This window comes from Sarcophilus harrisii, chromosome 2 (assembly GCF_902635505.1).
Source record: "Sarcophilus harrisii chromosome 2, mSarHar1.11, whole genome shotgun sequence".
Lineage (NCBI taxonomy): Eukaryota > Metazoa > Chordata > Mammalia > Dasyuromorphia > Dasyuridae > Sarcophilus > Sarcophilus harrisii.
This window is the reverse complement of record NC_045427.1, coordinates 546,446,917-546,467,313: the sequence shown is the minus strand read 5'-3', so window position 1 is coordinate 546,467,313 and position 20,397 is coordinate 546,446,917. Positions and strand designations below refer to the sequence as shown.

At 40.7% G+C, this 20,397-nt stretch overlaps 1 protein-coding gene across 1 annotated transcript in view; it reads right to left on the bottom strand.

Moving 5' to 3' along the window:
• The window catches only part of ACAN (aggrecan), an 89,160-nt gene that overhangs the window by 4,285 nt on the left and 64,478 nt on the right, over positions 1 to 20,397 (bottom strand). Inside the window, exons 12-18 of the mRNA XM_031955572.1 lie at positions 18,921 to 19,407; positions 15,866 to 18,792; positions 15,245 to 15,358; positions 5,777 to 5,890; positions 2,047 to 2,205; positions 1,451 to 1,533; positions 348 to 492 (exon numbers count right to left, since the gene is read on the bottom strand). Of these exons, the coding sequence (XP_031811432.1) occupies positions 348 to 492; positions 1,451 to 1,533; positions 2,047 to 2,205; positions 5,777 to 5,890; positions 15,245 to 15,358; positions 15,866 to 18,792; positions 18,921 to 19,407 (4,029 nt within the window). The remainder of the gene's footprint in view (positions 1 to 347; positions 493 to 1,450; positions 1,534 to 2,046; positions 2,206 to 5,776; positions 5,891 to 15,244; positions 15,359 to 15,865; positions 18,793 to 18,920; positions 19,408 to 20,397) is intronic.

The window sequence follows — 20,397 nt, the reverse complement described above, 5'->3', positions numbered from 1 at the left end:
TCTATCTGTCTCTGTCTCTGTTCCTTTTCCTCCTCCACTACTTCCTCCTCCTCCTCCTCCCTCTCACTCAATTTCCCATTCTTTGAATCATCTTGGTCCATTCCAATGGGGCAAAATCACACCTGGGAAGTGGATGGGATTATAGATCAAAAGTTTAGAACTAAAGGGATTATAGAGGCCATTGAGTGCAACTCTCTTATTTTATAGGTGAGAAAAATGAGGCTCAAGGATGCTATGACATGTTTAAGGTCACACAAATATTAAGTCTCTCAGTCTTTGACTCCAGAACCAGTGTTGTAGATCCTAAAAGTCTCCTAGTGCTTTTTGTGGCAATGGTCTTAGCTTACCTGTGCCCTTTTTACAAGTGAATGGCAGGTGATAATTGCAAGGGACATCATTCCATTCACCCTTCTCATGCCAGATCATTACTACGCAATCTTCTCCAGTGGCAAAGAAGTTGTCTGGTTGGTTGGGTCTCCAGTTCTCAAATTGCTGAGGACAGGATATGGAACAGAAAGTGAGAAGGGGGCAAGAAGGAGAATGGACCTGTTGTTTCTATCTGTGCTCCATCTTAGGCTTTACTCTATCTCCCATCTCCAAATGTTTTACATCTTGCTTCTCATGAAGTGAAATTTAGTTTTTCATGACAGCAGAGGCTGCTTAGAGCATGGCAGCATTGTCCCTTGTACCCAGGAGAATGCTCTTCCTTGATTTGAACTTCCACCATTACAGTCTCAAAACATTCAGTAAAAGTTCACAGAATTTGCTGATGAGACATGTCATTTTCTCTCTTTTGAAGGAAATTAAGTGATCTGATTTTTCCAGTTTAGCTTGAATGTTTATTAGAAAGATGGATAAGAACCCATAAGAAAATCCCCCAAAGAAGACTATGGAATTTTCTTTCAGTAAAGAACAAATTCCCCTTTTTTGATACCTGTCTTAGAAATCTTAGCTCACGTTCTTCTACTTTATGAAACCTTCAACAATCATTTCAACCAGCAACGATCAACTCTCTTTCAAGCCATATTAATTTTTATCTCTATCACTTACTTGGCACTTGTATTGTTTCATAAACTATTTTTTCTGACTAGATGATCAGCTTCTTGAGGGTAGGCAATCTTTATTAGGCTTCTATTTCTACCCAAATGCCCAAATAAGCATAAGTATATAACATAAGTGATCTCTAAATAAATCTCTCTTTCCTTTCCTATGATTCTTTCCCCAAAGTTGAATCTTTACCCCAGCTGTTTAACTAATAAATCAATAAGCATTTATTAAATATTTAATATATTTTAATATATATTAACGGGATTCAAAGAAATAGCAAAAACTAGTTCTTGCCCTCACAGAGATTATAATGAGGGAAACTACATTAAATGTGAATTCTTGTTATTTTTATCCCAAGCCCCTCTCTTTTTTTTCCATGAGGGTCATGGCATAACTAACTCACCAAGGGATGTCCATCTGACCAACGGAAATCACCCTCAATAGTTCTGTCATTGAGTCCAATCCATTGGTAGTCTTGGGCATTGTCTGAAGAGAAAAGTAAAAAGAGCATGACACACAAAGGGAGCTTGATTTAAAAAAATAATGAACATAATCTGAGAAGATGGAGATATGGAAAAAGTGTAATGAGGAGTCAGTTACCTCATATTTTTGAGTCCTTATGAACTTGGTCCTAGGGGACACATCTAAGAGGCTAGGCCTGAATGCTTAGACACTCAGGTGGTATTAAATAACTGTCTAATAATGGCACAAGTTGGTAAAATGCATGTGAGTGATCTTTACTGTTTCAGGGATACTTTAATATTACAGGAAGTTGTCCTAGATGAAACAAAGGTGATCTGACTCAGAAGTCTTGACTGAGTTGTTGGATAGGAGCACACTACCTATTTTTGAGAGAATACTTTAGTTTTTGGAACTTGATGTATCTTCACCCATAATTTTTCGACTTCACTAGTCAGACTCTGCTCCTATGATGCAGTTCTCTGTGCTTGCTCTCCTTAACTTGCTCTCCTTAACCTTGGTGGGCCCTTTTGCACTCACTGTTGACAAACTCCTGTTCTTCAGGTGTGACAATGCTGCTCAGGTGAGACTGGTGCTGTCGGCACTGGCTCTCTGCATCTACCCAGGTTTCCCGGTCAGGAAAGTGCCGGTAACAGTGTCCTTGGAATTTGGTCCAGCCCTCTTCGCAAATCTCCTGGTCTGAAATAAACATCAAGGACATGAAGGGACATTCAAAGGTTTATCAGAGACCCTGGTCTTGATCAAGCTACCTCAAGTACCAGGTGTACAAGTGAGGGGAGAGGCTCAGGCCTTAAGCAAGAAGAGACTGGGCCCTGCTCACAGGAATCTCAGAGATCTGGCTAGGAGATTCTAGCGACTCTGCATCCCTGCCAGTGACCCAGAAATATCTTGTCTATTGGAGACAAGGTCTAGAGGAGAGGTGTCAAATGCATGGCCTGCAGCCCATTCCTGAATGAAGCTTGCATTAAATTAAAGTGTACTTGGGAAATATTTAGCAAAGTAAATAAAAATACAATGAAACATAGCTAACATCACATTTTAAAACTAAGTCAACATATGACCCACAGAGATCCTTATGCAATATCTCTATTTGACACTGCTGTTCTAGAGGATGGACATTCTCTTCCCAACGTTACCTATTTCTCAACAAAAACAAATTTTAACTTAAAAAGTAGAGAAGTGAGAGAGAAAAGGCTAGAAGTCAGATGGAGAAGATAAAGTAGTTTAGAGAGGCCAGAAGTTATCATAGTCATGGGGAGGCACATAAAAGTTGGTAGGGGCAAAGGACTGAAGACAATAGAGGGATAAATAGTGTGGGACATTTGTTATAGAGCTGGATCTATCTTTCTAGCAAATAATGAAATAGATACCCAAGCAAAAATGAAATAATTCAAGCTCATGAAAAGGTAGGAGTTGGAGCTTTGGAAAAACTTGTTCCATAATAGGCTCAGCCTTTGGACCTACCACCTGCATGTTATATGAAAGTCACACCAAAGTGAGGGCAGTTGGCTCTTGGGCCTTTTTCCCAGTTTCAGGAGATATGGAGTGAGGATTGATTCATTGACTAATCCTATGGTCAGAGACTGAACTCTTATGGAATACAAAGGAACAGAGGTTTATAGAAAATTATGGGATCTAGGGAAAGTCATGAATTTAAGGGGATATCTGCCATGGAGATTTGATTGTTATTGTTATTTGTATTTCCTATACAAATTTCTTATTTAACCCTCAATAGCCTCTCAATTGAAATAGTTGAGTCATGAGGATGCTGGTTTAGGAGTAGTAGAATTTCTTCTTCTAGTGTGTATGCAAGTTTACTTCTTTGGATTCCCACTTTTGTGGGCTAAGGTCTGATTGCCCTGTTGAGGAAGCAGAAAACAGAAAAAAGTGATAGCTGGAGAACTAAAAAATCAAATACGGATATTATGGCTAGGGGCACATTTGAAGGCAAGAGGAGAGGTGTAAGCACTCTGTTCTGTGAGCATTAGTATGTCTAGAAAGGAAGTGTGAAGTGTTAATAAGAATAGGAAAGTTTTAGAGCTGGAAAGGACCTTACGTTCTTTATTTTACAGAGGGGAAAATTGAGACAGAGGTGAAGTGACTTGCCCAAGTCACATAGATAGTATCAGATCTGGTACTTCATCCAATTCTCCTCATTCCTGTTTTGTCCAGTGGTCTGTCCATCACATTTATGCTGCTCTCTTCATTCCTCCCATTACTGCTGCCCACATTTTTTCCATGAGACAAAATGAGATGTTGAGGAGATAACCAGAGCAAGGATTATGGTGATATCAATTCCACTCCCCCAAGATGTTTGGCTGGATCCTGGAGAACTGGCCATCTTGACCCATCACTTTCCACCCAGGTTAGGAGGTGATGCTCAAAGTCAAAACTAGTGAAGCAAAGCAAGAAGGAGCAATATCTAAGGGAGAGATGGAGAGAAGAATCTATGAAGGAGGCTCTTTCAAAGGCTGAGAAGCAGGGCAACCAGAAGAGGAATCTCAAGTTAGGTCTGAGAAGTAATGCGATTTAAACTGAGAGGATTTGTTAATATGTTTATATTGAAGACAGCAAAGTCAAGATAGAGCAAAAGTCTTAGAGGGATTTGATCTACGATGCCCATATCCAAGAAGAGCAATTGAACTTTATCTGGATAACCTATATGCTATTTTTGTTTGGAAATTGTCATTTTCCTATCCTCATTCTGAAAGATTTCACCTCCCTTTCATCTCCATGGTCAAAACTATTGTCTTTGTGGTATATTGCAGAATGCTCTCCCTCTTCCATTTTGCTGTTCTTCCCTTGGGGATGTTGTGATTACCCAAGGAATCTTGGGGAGAAGATCCTTGAAGCCCTTGTTTCCCATCTCGAGTGAGATTCCATGTACCAACTTCTTGGGATCCTAGAGTTAGGGGAAGGATGAGGCATTCCTTCCAGAAGTATTATACTCCATTGTGAATTCTGTTCTTTTACATGGAAGTGTCATGGGCCATAGGTTGTAGTTATTGCACGTCCCCCATCCCATTCCTTCCCCAATACTATATCCATACAATGGGACAAGGAATTTCTATCTTGGGACTTAAATGGGTCTCAGCTGAGTTCTTGGAGGTTTCTGATACTCTCTCTCAATAGCTGCTGCCACAGTCAAACAAAATAGTCTATGCAACTAACATGCTTCCACAGCTCTCCATAGGATACTGCTGTGAGGTCTCAAGGATCTGCTCTTTTCAAGATGAGCCGCTTCTGAGATCCAGGAAATCTATGATGCTTCCAGTTAGAGAAAACAGATTGGAAGGCACTGAAGATGAGCCAAATAGGTGGTCTCAGTCAGAATCCTGGAAGGGTCTATGAGTGTTACTTAGCATTTGATATGTTAGCCCTAGGAGAAGAAACCTAGCCTGTATTCATCTAAAACCAGACTCTTTTCTGACAAGTCAATTTCTCTCTTTCCATGAGCTTCCAAATCCACTTCTATTAGAGGAAAGATGGCTAAGGAGAAAAAGAAGCTGAGTGACAAATGCAATGCCCGTTGCTATTGCCACCCAAAGTTACAGAGATGGAGGAATCATGCTGCTATCCTCGTTCATGCATAACTCTCATTCCCTGCCCATGCTTGAGAAACCAGAAGACTCCAAGATGGCAAATCTGTTTGTTTATTTTTTTCTTGAGAGAAGAGAGAGGCAGCTCAGCCTTGGTGACATGGTGATCAAGAGGGATCAATGTCATTATGGTCAGTATTTCCATCCAGGAAGATACAGGGTCACCAGGGAGAAAGCCAAATCTTGCCACCCCACAACTTCCTTCAAGACAAACTCATGAAATTAGCAACTCCCTGCAGCTGGATTCATTCCTGTCCTGATGAGTTTTAGGAGAGCAGAGTGGGTTGGAAGTCCAGGGGAGGATTAGTGCTCCAGAGATCCCACACAGACCCAGATTCCAAGGTTGCACTTTGGCCCATACATCCTGTTCTGCATTCATATTTGCCAACATCCAAAAGGGGAATTTCTAGTTGTGCAGCAAGACATCTCAGTCACCTCCTCAAAAACAATGGCTTGGCTGGTGTGATGGGTCACAGCACCATATACCTGAAAATAAGGCTCTTCCTCAATGGACAGGCTGTTGCTTAGAGTTAGAAGCGAGACTGGAAAGTCTCAGGAAATAAAAAGGGAAGAGTTGGGGAGGTGAAGAGAAAGGAAGGACACATGGATACGGTGGTTAGTTACATTAGCTGAAGCTGGGGTGGCCGTACCGATCTTACACAGGTCCCCTCCGTAGCTGGGAAGGCATAAGCATGTGAAAGAGTCGATGCCATCCATGCAGGTACCTCCATTCAGACAGGGGTTTGAGAGGCATTCATCAATGTCTGTAAGAAACGAAGGGCTGCCATTAGGACCTCTGGCAGACAACTCCAGGGTGAGGATGGCCCGTCGCTCCACTGGTCCAGGGAAGACCTGCTGTTTGTGGAGAGGACTGGAGGGGGATTGGTATGGTGCCCTGAGTACTGTTGCTGCTGCTGCTGCTGCTGCTATTCCTACTGAAGCTTTAAATGCCGTCCCAAGAAACTGAAGACAGATGTTATCCTGGTGGCAGGAGAAGGAGGATGTGTCAGGTGGGGAGAGTGTCAGGTTTCATAGTTTTTTGCCGGTTGTATTGCCATAATACCAAATGATTTGCATGAGATTAACGGTAAAGTTCCTCTAAGAGGTTGCATCTTCCTAATATTGCCTTAGGCAATGGATCTGGCTTCCAGAAAGGGCTCACTAAGGGTCTAGGTGATCTACTCCACACTCCACACTCAAGAAAGGCTCTTGAAAACTAGTCATCATATTCCATTTCTCATTAGACCATAAAAGTCTTTGGTGTTTCCAGAGATCTACTCATCCTGGAGTTCTAGACCAATTTTTAATTAAAAAGAAGTGATGAAGAGTAAAAAAAAAAATGATATTTTAAGAACTGATGAGTGGTCCACTGAGGGAATGTAGTGCATGTTAGCAGAAGGCATTCACATAAAAGAAAATGCATTCCTATGCTGCAATTATCTTCTTATTTTTAGTGAACTCTTCTTGAAGCTCTAGGGTACTTCCTAAGACTATTGCCACCAAATTTATAGGGGATTTTTGTGGAAGCACAGTAAGGTAAAATGACTTGACTTCCTACTTATCTTCCAAGATTAGTTTACTTTAGACTCAGTATTCCAGAAGATGATTTTTCAACTGAGAGACAACTTTAATGGTAGTCTGGAGAGCTAGAAGCTTTGTGCTTATTGGGTACTTGTCAGTTCATCTTGAATGATTGCGCAACTAGTTTTTCCAGTCTTATTATTCAGTTGTTTTCAGTTGTATCCAATACTTCATCACTGCATTTGGGGTTTTCTTGGCAAAGATATTAGGGTGGTTTGCCATTTTCTTCTTCAGTTCATTTTGTATGAGGAAATTGAGGCAGAGTTAAGTGACTTGCTCAGTTATACAAAAGTGCCCTGAGGATGAATTTGAATTCACATTTTCCTGAATTCAAGCCTGGTGCTCTATCTGCTTTGCCACATAGCTGTCAGTTTTATTCAGTAAGTATGGTCATTGATGAGCTCCAGGATGTTATATTGCCAAATTCCCATCTCCCTCTTCTGCTTCTAATAGACACTTCCACTCTTCTTCTGATATTCAGATGATGTCACCAACAATTTTTTTCTTATTTATTCAGACAGGTAGGTTAAAATGATTAATTTACCCAGTGATTCTGGATAAATTATAGTGTCAAGGACAAAGGTCTGTAAGAACTGAATAATCTGGAATTGTCCTTTTTAGCCTTGATACCCCACAATAACTCAAAAATTCCTTCCCCCATCCCCTGAATTTGACCTCCAAAGCTGAGAATATCCAAAGAGTTTAGTATGGGCCAGACACATTGTGACTGATGAATATCTTATCCATCTTCTCCCTGCCAGGCTGAAGAGGATAAGGAAATGTTCATTTCCCTTTGTTATGGTATCATGGATTGATTGTTATAAGCCCTCACATTTATTCAAAGGGTATCATTGGAGTGAATGGTTATGTTTGGTTTGAAGGAGCTACACTTTGCTCTATACACCTGGACTTATGGCACCATACAAAGAGCATGACTTCTATATAAGAGACTTGGGGGGAAATTCCAGAATGTCAAGGTGCTGCTCTCATATGGGGTTATTTCATCATCTGGCTCAGTATATTGTTGGAATAGGATCCAAGTATTATGTGTCCACTGGTACAAATGTGCAGAGAAAAATTGTTGAACTTTTTCCTTAATATTTTAGAGAAGTCAAATCCAGATGAAATTCATATTTGAGAAGACTGAGAATCTCAAGTCTCTGATAAGACAATTAAAGAACTTTCTTCTTGATCCTGACATTAGCTTTGAGACTAAGGGAAGTTTTATTAGGATAGAAGGTAAGCTCATTCAGCTTGAAGGTTGAACATCTCCAATCTTTCTTATCCTTAAATTCTTTCATATTTTATTATCAGAGAAATTAAAGAATGGGTCAAAAACGGATAGATTCAAGTTAAATCTGCTGAAATTCATCCAGTTGAAGATTCATACCCTGTCCAACCCAAAAAAGATAACTAAACCTAAAATGGGGGGGAGGAAGTAAATCTCCAAATGCACATAGGGACTGCTGATAATCCCAACATACACTAGCTTTCCCAGCAGCAGCAGTAGCAACAATAGGTCAGCCAATCTGTAAGGTGGAAGTGGAGAGGGTTCTCACCTGAATAAAAAAGCAAGAGTTCTTTGCTCATTAGCTTCTATTATGTTTCAGGGTAAAGCATCCTGTTGGCAATGGGAATAAAGCAAAAACAGCAGCTAAAGCAGAATATTCAGCAGGGAATAAAGTTGATTTCTGGAATGGGCAGAAACATTCATTGATTGGTTAGAGAACTTGGTACCATGGTCAGAGACTTTTAAGTCAGGGAGGAAGGGAGGGAGACACAAAAGAAGGTCACCCACTATAGCTCCCCAGGTTTTCACAAAGGTGGGCTGTACAAAGGAATTACTTAGCTCATTACTTCCATCCCAAGGCCATCAATCCATCGAACTGCTCTACACATAAATTTGATCTAAATGAAATGGCCATGATACGTGATTCAATGCAGACACTTAGACTGATGGAAACTACAATGAACAAAATCACATGCTGACTTCCCAGAAGCCAGATGTTCCATGGTCATCTTAGAGGCAGAAAGATAAAGGAAAAAGTAGTCTTTATCAGGTCATGTATTCTTTATGTTGTAGTGTGCTGCAGTCATTCCCGTCTCTGGACTGAGTATAGAAAAAAAAAGCATCTCAGATTCTCAAAAGTTGTCAGCTCTTTCTCTGATCTGGAGTAATCAAGATCTTGACAAGCTCCCTTTTTCTCTTCATGGTTTGTTTCCTCTGCTCTCAGATGAAGAGTCTTTGAAGTTTTGGGATACTTCTTAGTTTCTGAAACTGTGAGGAGAATTTAGCTTCATCAAATTTCATCTGAGAGATAAAAATTCCAAACAAGAAAAGAAGAGCTAGGATGGAAATTTTGCCATTTTATGTGTTAGCTTTGGGAAATGGGGAAAGTCCTGTGGGGGAGAGGGATGCAAATCAACTGTTATGGGAAAGAAATGTTATAAAAGTACAAATGTGAAGTGGGTGAGGTTCTGAAGTCGGGCCTTTGTCACACATGGAGAAGGAAGATTTCAGGGCTCATTGTACTGAACTTAAAGTTTGGCATTTCATGATTTTATGTCTGGTGTACACAGTGGGAGCATAACAACATCTTGTGAACATTGATTGGGCAAATCCAGAAAGGATCAGAATGCTTAAGGTTCTTTTCCAGTCTCCTTTCAATAAGTGGAATGGTTTTAATGACAAATAACTCTTCATCCAAAGTACCTAAAACTACGAGCTCATTCATCTTCATAGGAGTCCTCTAGCAAAATGGAAAATTCACCTTGGATTCCCATGTTAAGGTTAGGAAACTAGAGGTAGAGATCGAAGATTTGCAATGGTGTTTTTACCATAACATCATCAGAAATGGTGATTTCTCCCAATGCTTAGGCCAATGTTTTTGCCTTATTGTCTGTCCATGTCAAGAATACAGATTGAAAAGTTATTTTGGACTCAGAAAGAGGTAGTATTTGATTTATAAGAACTGAAGGAAGTTCAAAATTTAGTGTTTTTTTTTTTTTTTTAATCTACTGTACTTTGGATATGATGATGCCAGGGGTAATTCTTCAACCTGAGAGGTGGAAGGTTAATTATTTGGCTTCATAGATACATCTAGTTTTGCATAATATTACACTCATATATAAATCTGATAAGATCTATAAAGAATAAGGGTAATTTGACATGAGAATGACTGAAAAATACAAAGTTCTTTACAATTTACAAAGCCTCATTTAAAATCTTACTGTTATTTACAATTATAGCTAATTTTTATAGTGTTTCCTATATGCTAGGCACTGTGCTACGTGCTTTACAATTATCATTTCATTTTGTCCTCATAACCACCCTGGGTTTTTACAGATTTTTACATTTCACATTTACATTTTACAGATGAGAAACTGAGGCAAAAGAGATTAAACAATTTGCCCAAGTCACATTACTCGTAAGTGTCTGAGATAATTTTTAACTCAGGTCCTGACTGCTGGCTTGTACTCTATCCATTGTGCTACCTGGCTGCTTTATATCGCATTTAAAACTTCACAATATTCTTATGAGGTAAATTCTAGAGCTATGAGTATGTAAGGATAAGGAAACTGAGGCTCGCAGAATGTAAGTGACTTGCCCAGTGTCATTCAGTGGTGAGTATAGGTGGAGGGGTTCAAATCCAAGATTTTGAGTTCTAGTCGAGAACTTTATTAAGTATAGACAGGCCTTCTGCCTCTAATTAAACAAACAATGATATAAAAAATACAGTCATCTTGGTAGGACTTGATAATTGCACAATTGTGAAAACATATTGATCATCTACAATTAAGTTCAACTGTAAGTTTAAAATACATATTTTTCTGCAAAACCAATACAAATGGTAATACAGCACTTTAATATGCCAGGGAGAATGTTTCCCCATTCGGGGAGAAAACTTTCTTTGAAATATAAACTTTCCCTGGGGAAAGAGAAAATGCTAGCTCTCAAGCTCAGAGCATGAAAGCTAAAAAGTGAGATCTGGCAGTTAACAGAAAGAGAAATTGATTAAGTTTTATGTTCTCAGCCCTTCTTAACTACCCAGTTAAGTAGAGCCCAAACAGCTCCATTGGTGAGCAGAAAATTAGATGTGAAATCTGGTTTAAGTTTTAATGCCCCCAGGTGCTAGTTAGCAATGGAAGGGAGGATTCTGAAATGGATTAGATTAATGCATACAGTTCTGCCTTTAATCACTTAGGGATCAGAGAATTCATTAAATGGATGTTTATTGCAGTGTCAAGATCGCTGATTAATAATTTACCAAGAGCTTGTTTAGGGAATACTTGCTAAACAAGACAAAGATAATTGTTAAGTCCTTTCTCTATGGACTAATTACAGGCTCAAACCCCCAGCACTTCGAATGTTTCTTTAGTTATTCAAATATTGCAGTAAGAAGAATGCTATGTCTTTGAAAACCGCCAGAACCTTTGGCCTTGTTCTAAATGATGAATAGGCATGGAGCCCAGGTAAAAGTCACTGCTTTTGTTCAGAATCTGCCTTTGGAAAGGCTAACTCAAGTGAGTAAATGATGAATCTTCTTGACATGAGGGCTACTTAGAGCCTTGCCTTTCCTTCCTGCCTTTCCTTCCTGCCTTTTCTTCCTTCCTTCCTTCCTTCCTTCCTTCCTTCCTTCCTCCTTCCTTCCTTCCTTCCTTCCTTCCTTCCTTCCTTCCTTCCTTCCTTCCTTCCTTCTCCCTCCTTCCTTCCATCCCTCCCTCCTTCCTTCCTTCCTTCTCTCCTTCCTTCTTTCCCTCCTTTTTTTCTTCCTTCCTTCATTTCTTCCTTCCTTCCTTGCTTCCTTCCTTTGCCTAAAAAAGCCAAGAGCTCCTATCTTATCCAGAGCCATCTTCAATCATCCTTATCTATATCTGGCCTTCTCCCTCCTTCCTTTCTCCCTCCTTTCCTTCCTTCCCTCTTTCCTTCTTTCCCTCTTTCCTTTCTCCCTCCCTCTCTTCCTTCTTCCCTTCCTGCCTGCCTTCTTTCCTGTTTTCTCTTTTATCCTCCATCAAACACTTAGTAAGCACCTCCAAGTGTGATGCAATGTGCTAGCTTTAATGATTTGAAGTCCTATGGCTCCCTTAGAACAGAATTGAATTTTAAAAAATTGTAGTTCAGTCATTTCAGTCATGTCTGATATTTCATAACCGCCCCCCCCATTTTTTATTACAAAGATAACTGGAGTGGTTTGCCATTTCCTACTCTGGCTCATTATACAAAGGTGGAAACTAAGGCAAACAGGAATGTAAGTGTCTGAGCCTGGATTTAAACTTGGGTCTTCCTACTCCAGACCTGGCATTCCATCCACCTTTTCATGTAGCTGCCCCCAAATTGAACTAATAATTGAAATTTTAGCTCACAGAGAAAACAATGACTTAGGACAAGCCTGTTTGGTCTTATGTTAGACTAATCCCTAAAGAGAAGAGGTTTTATTTACCATTTTACTTCTAAGGAAACCCTCAGCTTGACAAAAGTGATATCAGGCTATAGATCTTACTTTCGGAAGCTTTTTAAAAAGTTCTTCTGGGAGCTTCCATTAGTACAGTGGGCTAAGTGGATTAAAACCTAAATTCTAGTTCTGACTCCATCACTCATTCATTATGTGATGCTGGCTAAGTCCTGAAGTTCCTCCCCTCTGCTCAGCTTAACTGCAGAGTAGCTCTAGATTATCATCTACCTCATGGGGATATTGGAGGAGCAAGGGTCAGAAAGCCTTGTGGAAACATAAAATGTTCAGCCAGTGCTGGATAAGAAGGGCCTATAGTAAATTAGGTAAGCTCCACTTAACACCAATCTCCTCATTTTCAGGCCTGTTTGCTGCTCAAAGACTTCAATCCTGCTGAAGCAGTCAGAGATGGCTGACTTTTCTATTAGCATTTCGGTATTGTTTCAGGCTGGAGACAGAATTACCGAATATCAGAAGAAGCCAAAAAGACAGAGCACTTTCTGATCCTGAAAGTCAGTCCTGGTTTTTTCAAGATTGATTCTGTTCTCTCAAGCCTAAGAAACTTCCAAATAATACAGGATGAACTAGAAGGGAAATTTGCAGAGTATCTCTTCATCCCTTTAGTGCAGCAAAACATTATCCTCTGAGTTAACTTGATTAGGTTTTCTCTGTTCTGTCATTCAATAGAAAATTTTATGGATGGGACTTGAAAAATGTCCTGAAAAATTTTCTCCAGGTTTAGGATGTTTGAAAACTGAACTCATCCTTAGTCATGGCTGGTTCTCTCATCCTCAGTTCAGCCATCAGCAGCTTCTCCAGTCCTGTAATGCTGGAAAATTCAGAGATATACTTTCTTTGCCCCAAATGGGAGGCAGCTATAGAGATTTCAGGGTGTATCCTAAAGAGAGAAAGTCAATCCCATCCCCAAAGTCACCAGTGCCCCATGGATTTCTTTGTATTAAAAAAGTGAACTTTGCTTGTAAAAGTCATCATTTGTTGTCCAGGAAATTAATCCCTTTGTAGGTGGTCTGAAAATCATCTTGAGAATAAACTCTTTCCACCCCCATACAAGCAATACCTTTGGAATAGGAGAAAAGAGATTTAAGGAGTATAGTATTCAAAAAGAACTCATTTTACTATATGCATTATATATTCCAACTTCTATTTATATATACATATATATTTCCTGTATATATGCTATATACAGTATATTTATTATATAGTATATACCTATATAATATGTAATAAGGAAGTTAGTTTGAATATATACATATATATAAGTACAATATACCTTAAACATATACATTATACATTGTATACTTGGTTTTGTTCTGATTTTTCCTTCTACAACTCTGCATTCATTCAACTGAATGATGCAAAATAGATGAGAGTTGTACTATAGAAGCAGAGATCCCAGCTTTCTGAGATTGACTTACCCAGACAGACCTGGTACATCTGCAAACATTGGATTCATAGGATCATAGGTTTGTTCCTGGAAAGATCCTTAGAGATCAGTTGAGTAAACTAAGGCCAAAAAGTGAATTGACTTGCGTATGGGCACATAGGTACTATGTCTTCTGACTTAAGGTCCAGCATCCTCCCTCCCCAGCATATTATGTTGTATTCATGATGATGAATTTTGAACTTTGCATGGGGGGTCATGGAGTATCTCTTCTTTAGATCATGTATACCTAAATAATGCTATGATCAGAGGCATTTGGAGTGATTGATGCTGCTAAAAAGGAAAGAGTGTTGATTTAAAAATGACGACAACACAGTATAACAGTGACATAGAAACAGGATTATTAAGGACTTGATGCTCAGATTTAATTAATACCAGAGAATCAGAGATAGAACTCTGATCAGTTCATTTTTTTACTACTGCAAGTTGCGTCACCTGGTCACCTCCTGGCCCCCTTTCTACCTCTTACCTTTCAGGAAAAGCTCTGCTTGTAATTTGGGGAAAATTCATTCAAGACAGTAGTAAATTTATAGCACACATATTAATGTATGCACACCCTAGTCAGGTGTCCACAGTGTTTGGCAAAGAGTTATAGGAAGTCAACTATCTTTCTCATTTCTACTTGGGTTCATGAAAACATTGAACTCTACAGAACTTATATCCATGAGTTTATTCCTGGAGACAGGTACTATGTTTGTTTATTCTACAATAAAAAGATCCCTAGCACCTAGTATAGTGTTTGATAAAAAACTTAATAAAATCCTTGCTGACTGATTGATTCACAAAGATTTAACCTACTTTTCCAGCATTATTCTACAAGACTCTCCTTCATGCACAGTTGTCTAAACTGGTCTTGTTTTTACTCTACAAGATAATTTATCTCCCATTGCCATGCTTTTGCGTAGATTGTTCCTCATACTAGAATGTACTCCTTTTCTACCTCTATTTTTTAGCTCCTTACTTTTCTTCATAACTTAGTTCAAGTGCCATGAGATCTTCCCTGATCACCCTACTTATTATCCAATTACCTTGTATTGATTTTGTATGAACTTATATGTATTTATATCATTTCTCCTGATAGAATGCAAACTCTTTAACGTCAGAGACTATTTCATTTTATCTTGCGCATCACACTTGGTAAACACCTAAAAATACTTGTTGGTTGGTTGATTGAGTATCCCATGTGCCATACCAGTTTAACAAAACAAACTCTTGAATGAATAGTAGATAAAATTCACACACCAAACCCAACTTTGAAATTGGAATAGAGAAACATTTCTGGAAATTTTCTCTTTTCCTGCTTATTTTCCTCTTACTTTAGGACAGAGCTTGGGAACATAATATCTGCTTTGGTTCCTGTTATTGGACTCTGAAGAGAACCATGGGAGCATCAGTGGTGGGTAATGGATTTATATTTACTGACTTACTTTGTTTATGATATATATCTATAGATATAGATATATATCATAAACAAAGTAAGTCAGTAAATATATATATATATAAATATATATTCATTCTTATATCCAGGTAAACTGAAGTAGGACTAAAATGGTCAATGCAAACTCCTCTTCTAAAGTTGGAAGTGTCCACTAGTCCTCCCCATTTAGACTAAAGAAGGAGCTTACCTATGTCACAGTGATTGCCCATATACCCAGGGGAGCATAGACAGATGACACGTCCCTCCCTCTCCTGGCAGGTCCCAACTCCACATGGCTCTTCAGCACATGACTTGGGGATAGCTGTAACCAGCAGGGGAAGAGCAGATCAACCAGATTATCTTGTCACTTTGGGCAGCCACTTGGGCAGCCTGATTGACCTCTCAGTAAAGGGAGCTGGGGTCTCTGGAATTCTTATTTTAGGGTCAATATGTTTTAGTCCAGCTTTGCTTTATTAGATGTTGAATACCATTGATTTTTCCATAGGCTCTGTAGAACTTTGAAAAAGATGCTTTAAAAACAAAAGAGAGGTAGAGAAAGCCCAAAAGAAGTAAAGAAGTCAAACTAATTAGATACCGTGTGTGTGTGTGTGTGTGTGTGTGTGTGTGTGTGTGTGTATGTGCGCATGTGTACCTAGTGGAGGGGTCTTCTACATGATTTCTAAATATCTTGTTTTTTTATGTTTTGAATCCAGATAAACCAAGCTTATGTCTATATTATGAACAGTTCTTCCTCTTCCCTCCATCCCATTCACTATTTTACACTATTTACACATTTACTATAATTGAAGTCAGAAAATATTAACCATACCTTCAGTTGTGTACTCTCGTTCTTTTTGCTCATTTGGGGAAACTTGAGATGCAATGGAAGTGTCTGTGGGGGTAGGGACTGTTCCAGCTTTTTCAATCTCTTCTCCTGATACTAAGGGACTAGAGGATTCAATTTCTGTTTGAGCCTCTTCAGGGCTCGGAGTCTGATGCCTGAATTCAGTCTCTGAAACACTGGTGCTAATGACCACATCTGGCAGAGAGGTGTCCCCTGAAACATCTGGTAAGGGCAGGGTGGGGACTCCAGAAGCTTCCCCACTAACTTCAGTCCTGTCTTCATGACTCACAGGAAATTCACCACTAGCCAGAGGCACAGATGATGTTTCTAAATCCATTTCTTGGGGGCTGGATGTCTCTCCACTCATATCACTTGTGGTAGATGTTTCCTCAGAGATGCCGTGGAAGGCAGATGAATCTCCACTCAGGTCAGGGGTGGAGGATGGTTCTTGGAAAGTGGATGTTTCCCCACTTCCATTCAATGAAGAAGATACTTTGTGTTCAGTTTCGTAAAGCGTGGATGTTGTGCCGCTGACATCAGGGACAGCAGATGCCTCAGGATATGCTGATAAATCACCACTCACCTCGGGAGCTGCTGATGCTTCTACCTCAGTTTCATGGGTTGTTGACATTCCGCTGAATTCTCCAGAAAAAGAGGACTCCCCACTGGACTCCACAAAATAAGGGAGTGTCACAGGAGATCTTTGACCGAGTTCCTGTGAAACTGTTGGCTTTGTAACGGCTTCCACTAAATCTGTGGTAATCAAAGTGACTTCTGGAAATCCTGAGGCTTCTCCGCTGCTGCTGGTGACTGCTGATGATTCTCCACTTACATCAGTGACCCCAGAAAAATCACCACTAAAAGATGGTACACTAGATGACTCTCCGCTGGTCTCTATCAACCCTGATTGGGACCCACTGAGGTCCAGCGTTCCAGATATCTCCCCAAAGCTTTCTGTTTCTCCTGAAGGGGTGCCACTGATTTCTAAGACCCCAGAAGGTCCTTCTCCTGCCTCTTCTGCAGTTGGAGTTGGGATTGAAGATTCAACCAAAGTTCTATCCACTAGAGATACTGTGGGAAAACCAGATGAAAGTCCACTAACATCATATTCTCCAGATGGCAGGCCACTTCCAATCTCTGCCCCTGAGGATTCTCCACTGAGTTCCACAGACCCCCTTGACAGGCCACTAAATTCTGGGGCACCTGAAGCAAGCCCACTGGATTCTATGATTCCAGAAGATTGTCCACTGAAGTCTACAGTTCCAGAGAATTTACCTGATATATCTGCCTCCCCAGATGGAAAGCCACTTATTTCAATAGAACCTAAACCTTCTTCTTTTTCCCTGAATGCAGTTGGGGCTACTTCAACAAGACCAGTATCAACAAAGGTAACACTGGAAGATTCACCACTGCCACTTACAGTCCCAGAAACCAAACCACTAAGATCACCCACCCCACTCAGATCAGAGATTCCAGATGTTTCACCACTGAACCCAGAAACTCCAGATGATTGTCCGCTGATATCAAATACTCCAGATGTTGCTCCACTGAAATCAGTTACTCCAAATGGTTGTCCACTGCCAAACGGTACTCCAGATGTCTCTCCACTGATATCTATAACACCAGAAGGCTCTCCACTGAATTCAAGTATACCAGATGTTTCTCCACTGGCATCAGGTAATCCAGAGGGTTGACCACTGAGATGGGGAACTTCAGATGGTTTCTGAGTTAAGTCAAAAGTCCCTGATGTCTCTCCACTGGCATCAGGAAAACCAGATGCCTGTCCACTGATTCCAAATATTCCAGATGTTTCTCCACTGGCTTCAGGAGTTCCAGACCCATACCCACTAACATCAAATAGTCCAGATGTTTCACCACTGACTTCAGGAATTCCAGATGCCTGTCCACCTATTTCAAATATTCCAGATGTCTCCCCACTGGTATCAGGTAATCCTGATGCCTGTCCACTGAGCTCAGTTCCTGAAGGTAGTCCACTAGTTCCTCCACTAATGTCCCACTCTCCAGATGGCAGCCCAGATATTTCTCCTTGACCACTAATTCCAATGGTCCCTTTTCCTTCCAATTGACTGGCAGTGGTTGCTGTGACCACTTCCACTAATGTAGTATCAACAAGAGAGACTGTTGGGAACCCAGAGGGAAATCCACTCAAATCAGGCAGTCCAGATGAGAGGCCACTTCCGAAGTCTATCCCAGAGTGTTCACCACTAAATCCAGATGGCAAACCACTTGTTTCTGGAGATTGACCACTCCCTAGAGTTCCAGAAGGCATCCCCCCAAGGTCTAGATGTTCAGAAGTAGTCACAGCTAAATCATCTCCTGAAGGTAGTCCACTAACTTCAGTAGTGCTAGACCATCCACTTACATCTGTTTCCCCAGATGCCAATCCACTCTCCCCAGGTAGCCCAGATCCATCGCCACTGAAATCCAGGTCACTTGAGGGCAGCCCACTTACACTACCCTCAGAGGGCTGCCTGCTTGTTTCAAGATCTCCTGAAGCTTCTCCACTGGCAAGGAAGTCTCCACTCCCATATGGAACACCAGATGGCTCTCCAGAAGCTGATGATTCTCCACTGCCACTCACATCTGGAACTCCAACACCTGAAACACCAGATGGCTCCCCAGAGGCTGACAGTTCCCCACTGCCACTCACATCTGGAACTCCGAGACTTGGAACAGTGACTGGTTCTCCAGAAGCCAGTGGTTCCCCACTGCCACTCACATCCAAAATGCTAACATCTGGAACTCCAGATGGCTCTCCAGAGGCTGATGGCTCCCCACTGCCACTCAAATCTGTAACTCCAATATCTGGAACTCCAGATGGCTCTCCAGAGGCTGATGGCTCCCCACGGCCACTCAATCTGGAACCAGATGGCTCTCCAGCTGTGGTCCCCCTGCCACTCAACTGAACTCAATCTGGAACCCAGATGGCTCTCCAGAGGCTGATGGCTCCCACGCCTCATCTGAATCCAATCTGGAACTCCAGATGGCTCTCCAGAGGCTGATGGCTCCCCACTGCCACTCATCTGGAACTCCAGATGGCTCTCCAGAGGCTGATGGCTCCCCACTGCCACTCAAATCTGTAACTCCAATATCTGGAACTCCAGATGGCTCTCCAGAGGCTGATGGCTCCCCACTGCCACTCACATCTGGAATACCAGATGGCTCTCCGAAGACTGTTGGTTCCCCGCTGCCACTCACAACTGGAACTTCCACATCTGGAACACCAGATGGCTCTCCAGAGGCTGATGGCTCCCCACTGCTGCTCATTTCTGGAATTCCCACATCTGGAATACCAGATGGCTCTCCAGAGGCTGATGGCTCCCCACTGCCACTCACATCCAGAACACCAGATGGCTCTCCAGAGGCTGATGGTTCCCCACTACCACTGCTTGGGCTCACACCAGATTCATATGGCTCGCCAGATGCTGAAGGTGTTCCACTGAAAGAAGGCTCACCAGTACTTTCTTCTGGAATAGCACTGATGGGAGGCCAAGATGAAGGACTCACTGAAGGAGGAAAGAAAAAAAAAGAAAATATAAACTTTTATTAATAAGCACTAAGTGAAACTCCTTGGTTCCTCACACCTACAAGTCTAAATCCTCTCTTACCATTCTTTTTATACTACATACTTTATACTGATGTTTGGATTCTTGGGATCTAGGGACTCCCAAAGATTTAGAGGGTCTATGAACTTTTACAAAAAGGAAAATATTTTATATCTATGTATTATTTTTATGTATTTTAACTTTATGAATTAAGGCATCCATGACAGGAAAAAGGTTAAGAACCCCTGAATGAAAGACTTACAACATCATTGGAAGAGAGAATGATAACCTACCTCTGACACTAACTCACTTAATGTCCTTATGCAAGTCACTCAATCTGTGAGGGCCTTAGTTTTTTCAAAATGGTGATGGTGGAAGTGATAGGGACACTAGGGGTAAATCTCTTTGTACCCGTAATATTTAATAACTGACTAGAAATACTATCACTATAATCTTATGTTACTAATATCACATTCAATAATATTCTCACAGGTATGTTTCTTTTTTCTTATCTCAGGAACAGATATTATTTTATGGATAGGGAACTGAAGTATGAAAGAGATTAAATGAATTGATTCAGACTCATAAACTTAATCATTCTGTAGTGCTAGTCATTTTCCATTAGTAGTTGTAAATGTAGTCTAGGAATAGTTGTATTTTCACTTCTAGCAGTGACTGTTTTTACAGAGCCCTATGGGAGTATGGAACTTTCTTTGTATTATCTTTCTGTCTGTATGTCTGTCCAACTGTCTCTTTATGATGACTCCTTTACCCCATTTTTAGAGAGTGGTGAAATAGAGTGCCAATGTCTGGCACATAGTCAGCACTTAATAAATGTTGATTGGATTGGATATAGTGGTACAATATACATTCAATTCACTAAATTGTTATTCAGTAGCTACTATGTATAAGGCATTGTCCTAATATTGGGAATAGAAAGGGGGATGCCAC